We start from the raw sequence: 7,151 nt of genomic DNA, 5'->3' as shown, positions 1-7,151 counted from the left end.
ATTGATGGATACATTGACAAATTTGCGGTTTGTTTGTACGCTGCACACCCTAACGGTATTAGTAGAAAAAAATTGATTTCTTCCCCGGCGAACACCTTTTCGATTGCGACAGCGATTTTCCCGATGACCAGCCTTGTTGCATACTCGACACTTTTGTGTAGCTTGCGGACAATCTTTTACCCAATGCAGTTCACCGCACAGCCAACAAGGATTGGACGGCTTATCGTTTCCTGATCGGCCATCGTGATTTCCCCAGCGCGGGCGTGATCCCTTTGCGCGAAAATTCGGCTTGTTCTGCCGATCGCCATTTTGTATAGCATACACTTGCTCTCCCTTTTCGCCCACAATCATTGCATTGTCGAGTTTTAAATTTGCAATACGGTTACACTCCGCCGAAAGCTGCTCGAGTGTTACATCAGCGCGCTCTTCTATGCGAGTGAGCAATTTGAGCCGAAAATCTTTATCCGTTTCCTCCTTTAACCCACACACAAAAACGAGACACTTAAGCTGCTCTTCGCTCATCCCTTTTAGCTGGAAATCGACACACGCTCGATTGACACGACACGCGTACACCAGAAAATCTTCGGAACGGGATTTATTGAGCTGCATGCACTTATAACGCTTACTTAGTAGCGATTCAGCCTTGCCAAAAATTGATTTTAGCTTCTCGATTGTGGCTTCTAGCGTAAAATCACGAGGATAACGGGGTAATATAAAATTAACGTACCTTTCGTGCTCCATTGCACCCAGCTTACGCATGAGCAGCCTCACCTTTGCGGAATCGTCAATCCGTGCAGCATCATTGATGAATAAATCCTCGTACCGTGAGTACCAGGCCTCGAACGTGATTCCGGCTTCGGCCTCGAAGCGGATCTCAGTGATGTTACTGGCCAATGCATCAAGGATTTGCTCCGGGTTGGGTGGACCCGGCTGGAACTGCTGCTGTGTGTGTGATGCTGTTACCGGTTGTGATACCGGCTGCTGCTGCTGCATTAATTTTGTCATCAACTGTTGCTGCATTTGCTGCATTTGCTGTTGCTGTTGCATTTGATGTTGCAAAAGTTGCATTAATTGGATCATTGAGGGCTCACCGTTTGCGGATGAATTCGACAGCGATGGCGGGTGCTGGCTTGTGGCTTGCGGGAACAATGGCGCTTGCTGGCTTGTCGCTGGCTGGAACGATGGCGCTTGCTGGCTTGTCGCTGGCTGGAACGATGGCAATTGCTGGCTTGTCGATGGTTGGACTCCCGTGGGCTGATCCATGGCAGGAGCGTTGGGCAGGAGGGGCTGATCATTTACCGGTTGCAGAAACACCGGTCCCGGAACCTCGAAATGCTGCGAAAGTCTTCGCTGCTCTTCATCCATCTCGATGTCTTCCGGACTCGTGTCCTTTCGGCGCCGTTTACGCGTTGACGGAATTTTGCACACGTATTACTTTACACTTTTTTTCACTACTAAAGTCTTTTTCCTTTTTACTCATCGCCACTTTTATGGTTTGCAACTTATCACTTATTTATTTTAACAAATTAAAAATTACATAAAATAAACGCGTTTACAAGACACGCACTGTACAAGATAAAACGGGACGAGCACGCGCTACGTCCGTCCGGGTCGGCGGATAAAAGATGAAGAGGCCGATCCCGAGCCCTTCAGTCGCGAACTTAGCCGAGCAGCGCCGAGCTTAGCCGAACGCGTACGTCAAGCCCTTGTCACGTGGCGACAGGGTTGAGTAGCGGTGCTGCGCTCAGTTTTTCCAACAGTTATCATCACTTTGTGCGATGAAGAGGGTGGACGTAATAATTCGAGAGCTGTTCGTATTGGTCTTTTATAAATGTGCTCAGCTGGTGATTTTCCTTCCGGTGAACTACGACATGGTGTTGAAAGATAGCACAGCAGAAAGGTGCTTCTTCTAACGTTTCCCCCTCTGCTGTAATTTTTTTAAGGACTCTCTTGAATGTGTCGACGAATCTTTCTGATAGTCCGTTTGACTGCGGATGAAAGGGAGCAGTCTTCAAATGCACAATACTATAGTGCTCACAGAATGTTTTGAACATATTACTAGTAAATTGTGTACCATTATCAGTGACCAATGTTTCAGGTTGTCCGTGTCTTGCGAAAATATTGCGGAGCATGCGCAATATTGCGGTTGTGGTGATGTCTTTAGTGCGCATCACTTCTGGCTACTTAGAGTATGCGTCAACCAGAATCAGATAGTAGTAACCGTCAACAGGCCCTGCATAATCGAGATGTATCCTTTGCCATGCTTTTTCCGGAACTGGCCAGGATTCAAGAGTTGTTTTTCTATCTGTTTTCGCAACACTAGAACATTCGATACACGATTTTACGATATGTGCAACGTCTTCATCGACGTTTGGCCAGTACACATACTGCCGTGCGATAGAGCGCATGCGTTCGATACCAGGGTGTCCCTTGTGTAGCTGCTTGAGGACACTTTCCCTGGAACTGGGAGGCACGACCAATCTCTCTCCATACAGAATACAATCTGCTACGACAGACAGTCCATCTCGTCGTTGATAAAATTGTAGGATTTTAGGATCCTTTATGATGGTTTTAGGAGGCCAACCTTCCTTAATGAACTTGATGATTTGTTGTAAGGTATCATCATTTTTGGTTGTATTTTGAATTGTCTTGAACGACAATAGGACTGCTTGCAGTGATTCGTTCAAGATGCTCCGAATACTTTTTTCGAAAGTGAGATTAGCTATCAGCATCTCTTCATCTGGCCGCACATGTCGATTGATAAGACGTGATAATACGTCGGCGCGACCAAAACTATCTGTAGAGTTATAGTTTATCGAAAAATCGTAGAGCAGAAGGGTTCATGCCCATCGTTGTAAACGATTTGCTGTATACGTTGGTACACTGGTGGACATAAAAATAGGAAAAAAATTTGTGTATTTTTTTGCGTTCACTAGGTGTCATCGCCAACAGTTCGAGGCGTACTGAATTTGCAATAGCCGAATTTTGCCTTTTATACTCTCATTTTTGGTGCGCTACTTATCTGAGTTTTGAGTGCCGGCAGCGTTTTGCGGCAGTATAAAAGGAGGGCCAAACCGTGTTGCGCTTCATTCTTCCATCAGTGGTCAAGGTGAAAGGTTGCTATTTAAAAATTCCACAAAATCATCATGGGTCGCGGAAAGCACTGCACACCAGAGGAGCGAAACACATTCAGGGGCTATATCGCGAGAACGTGCCGATCAAGACAATCTGCAAGGCGTTCGGCCGTTCGCGGACGTTTGTGGACAACGCCATTCGTAGCGAGGCTACGGGTAAATCGACAGGTCGTCCGCGAAAAACAACGGCCGACGTTGACGCGCAGATTGTTGAGATGATCAGGGCGGATCCTTTCAAAACTTGCACTCGTATCAAGCAGGAGCTTGGTTTGCAAGTTTTGGCGAAAACGGTGTCTCGCCGTTTACACGCCGCTGGGTTCTGTGCCCGTAGACCGCGGAAGGTTCGTAAGCTGCTGCCGCACCACGTAGAAGCGCGCATTCGGTTTGCCGAAGAACATTTAGCTGCATCCATCTTTTGGTGGAGCAAAATGAGTAGGATTGGGTGGACTCATCCGAGATGTAAGTTTTGCTGATGCTCATCTTCGTTTCGTCCACCTACTAATATGTCGTCCAGGTACCCTGTGGTGCTATTGAGCCCAGCGAGCATCGTATCCATCAACTTTTGAAATGCCCCTGGCGCTGATTTGATGCCGGGTGACAATCGTGTGAATTGAAACAGTCCCATGTGGGTGTTGATGGTTAGGGATGGTTGGCTTGCTTCGTCTACGGGTACTTGTAGGTAGGCGTCCGACAAATCAATATGGCTGAAAATGACGCAGTTAGCCATTTTCACGAAGATATCCTCTGGCAGTGGTAAAGGATAATTATTCGACTCCAGCACGTTGTTCAACCCCGTCGAGAAATCCGCACAAATACGAACGGTGCCGTTCGGTTTTTGTACCACGACGATGGGTGCCGCCCAGTCAGAAAAGTCCACTTTTTTGATGATGCCAAGACTTCCCAGACGATGCAGCTCATCTTCAACAACAGTTTCCATCATGTACGCAACGGGTCTCTTTGCACGAAATACTGGTGTAGGCGTGCCCTTCAACGTTAGTTGTACTGCTGTCTTGTTGTACAACCCCATTTTGTCGTTGAAGACGTCTGGATAACGAGACCGTAGTTCTGCTATGTTTGTCGTCTTCGTGGTGCAGATCTGGTTGCAGAATGCTGTGATTGGCTCGTTCCACAGTCCAAAAGGGTCCATCATATCAATCCCTAAAACGTTAAGATTGACATTCGGATCAGTTACAAAACACTTACCCTGTTTCGTAACGTTATTGATGGTGATGCTGCACTTCAGCTCCGCCGCTAATTGCAACGGATCGCCCGACGCTGTCCTAGCATTGCAAGTGGCTGGTTTGACTGCCGGAGAACCGATACGCTTCCATGCCTGATGTGAGATGATGGTGATGTCCGATTCCGTGTCAATTTGCAGTCGATGAGAAATGTTGTTGAGATGAACGGAGACGAACTTCCTTCTTTGAGTGACATGGTTGACTGTCACTATTTTCGATGTCTGTCCCTGATGTTGCTTCCGCCTGTACTGCTTCTTCCATGGTGCCTTCTGCGCTGGAGCACTGGTGGTCGCCATTGATGTGAAATAGGCGCAGTATCCCTCGGAATGTCCAATTTTACCACAATCTTTGCATTTTTGGTTTCGACTCGGACAATCTTTGTGGAAGTGCATTGCACCGCAAGACCAGCAAGGAGTACGAGGATGATCCTGCTGTTTGTGTCCTCCGCTGGGATGACGTTGTTGCTGTGATGGACCTTTGTTAGCAACGTACTGCACTGACGATGGTTGCTCTACAAGCACAGTGTCCTGTTTGAGGTTAACGAGACTGTTGCACTGTTCGACGATTTGTTGGAGCGTGATGTCCTGTGCTTCGTTCAGTTTGTTGATCAGCCTCATACGAATCTCTGCATCGCTGCTTGACTTAAGTCCACATACGTAGATCAAGCATTTAAACTGTTCCTCAGTCAACTCGGAAAGTTTAAATCAACACAGGATTTGTTCACTTTGCAGGAATATGAAAGATAATCATCTACGTCATCTTTTGTCATATGAAGACAATTGTATCTGCGGCGAAACGTAGAGATGGTAGCGCCAAACAGGGATTTTAGCTTTTCCACTGTTTGTTCGAATGTGAATTCGCGAGCTAGTTTTGGCAATATGAAACTATTGTACCGCTCGTGATCTTGTGGGCTCAGTTTGTGTAAAAGTAACCTTACTTTTCCCGCGTTGTCAAGGTTGCAAGCATCTCGATCGAAAAGTTCGCTGTAACGGGAGTACCAAGCGTCGAAAGTGTATCCGTTTCCTTTGTCGTAGACAAACTCTGACATATTACTTGATAATGAGCCAAGTACAACCTCCATATGTGTGAACTTTTGTATGGATTGATTCGTCAATTGAAGCTGTTGTGCCATAGAAGACATGAGGCTCTGCTGGTTGGCGAGATTTTTCAGTATCGCTTCCGACACATAATTTGATGACTCTCCTCCGCCTGCTGCAGAATTGTTTTTTTGAGCACTTTCGATTGTCGATGATAACACACGGTCCCGGGAAAATTTTCGCTGGTTTTTGCAAACTTCTACCGCCTCGTCGCCACTGTTACGTTTTCTTGTTACTTTATTTCACTACCTTATCTCATGCGTCTCTTGTACAATACAGGCGTCCCCCGAGTTACGACCCCTCGAGTTACGACGATTCGCAGTTACGACGATTTTGATTTTGACAGTTTAAAGTTGTCATTGAAATGAAATTGATATATTTTTTGAATTTCTGTGCTGATAACCGTTACAAACACATTTCCACAGATTTCACAACTCCCCAGTCTTGAATATCTATATCGTATAAATTTTACCCCAAAAGCCGTTTTCAAATTATCGTACATTATTTGAAATAAAATACTAGATTTCATTGATTCCTACTCTACAATTTTGGTTATAAACTTTAAGTTCACAGATATTCGACGTACGACTATTTCGACTTACACCTTGCTTTGGGACATTTTTTCAGTCCCAAATACAGTCGTAACTCGGGAGACACCTGTACTCATTCTTCCCATGTGCCCCCGGCATCCGGCAGCTGTCACTTGTCACCCCGAGGTGCGTATAGAAATGCAGGTGGACGCACTGCTAGCCGAAGGGGTTCTTACCGCACAGTGGGCTGTCCTGCCAACAAATATCACCGTAGCAATAGACGATGCGCAATCTCAGATTGCGCATATATTCGTTTTATCAAAACATAAGTCATTTCGCGTAGCCAACCCTGAGCTATAAACGTCATTTCCATACATTTTCAGATTGCGCCAAGATTGCGCATAAATTTTCAAGATTATATGTCCGAGATATATATATATATTTTTTGACAGATAAATATATCAAACCGACCCGTTTGACAGATAAATATATGCGCAATCTGAGATTGCGCATCGTCTATTGCTACGGTCAAGTTTACTCCACAGCTGTCCACGTCCTAATTTCGCCAAAAACTCGTCAACCGAAGGCATTAGATGATGTTCCCTTAATACCGCTTCGTTGACTCTTCACTCTGACTCTCCGTTTCACTTTCCCACTACGGCGAAACCCATGTCGTCGGGCCTGTCTTTATCTTGATTATATCCCTTTTTAACAATCCATCTAACTTCCGATCTACTGACTCCTCCAAAGGTATCGGAATTCGTCGCATCGGCTGATAGAACGGGATGATCTGTGGGTTCATCTTAATTTTTGCTGTTATGCCCTTCATTTTTGGAATCGGATCTACTTGCACTCTGTTTATGTCTAGCCCGACTTTCAAAATACCTAGTTGCTTAGCCGTCTTGTCACCCAGTAACCAACGTTGTCCTTTTTCTACCACAAAAAACTCCGCTTGAAAGCGTTGGCCCGCTACAGCAACCTCCGCAACAAAAGTGCCTAATATTGTGAGTGGTTTTAGGCTTCTGTATGCTCTCAAGATCTTCGAACTTCGTTGACTCCTCCAAGCATACAAGATATTACGTTTGACTCATTCCCTGAATATAATGCATAATACACTTTCGAACCATTTGTTTCCTCCTCAGTTTTCGGTTG

The 7,151-nt window shown here is 45.7% G+C and overlaps 1 protein-coding gene across 1 annotated transcript; it reads right to left on the bottom strand.

Annotated features, from left to right (window-relative positions):
* Positions 1-637: 637 nt before the first annotated feature.
* On the bottom strand, positions 638-1,365 carry LOC125908336 (zinc finger protein 853-like). Its single transcript, XM_049611041.1, has 2 exons — positions 728-1,365; positions 638-680 (listed from the first exon to the last, which is right to left on the bottom strand). Exons 1-2 carry the CDS (start codon positions 1,363-1,365, stop codon positions 638-640), a joined length of 681 nt encoding a protein of 226 aa, XP_049466998.1.
* Between the last annotated feature and the right edge of the window lie 5,786 nt (positions 1,366-7,151).

Source organism: Anopheles coluzzii, chromosome 2 (genome assembly GCF_943734685.1).
Source record: "Anopheles coluzzii chromosome 2, AcolN3, whole genome shotgun sequence".
Taxonomy (NCBI): domain Eukaryota; kingdom Metazoa; phylum Arthropoda; class Insecta; order Diptera; family Culicidae; genus Anopheles; species Anopheles coluzzii.
Note: the sequence above shows the minus strand (reverse complement) of the source record. Positions and strands in the feature narration are given on the sequence as shown.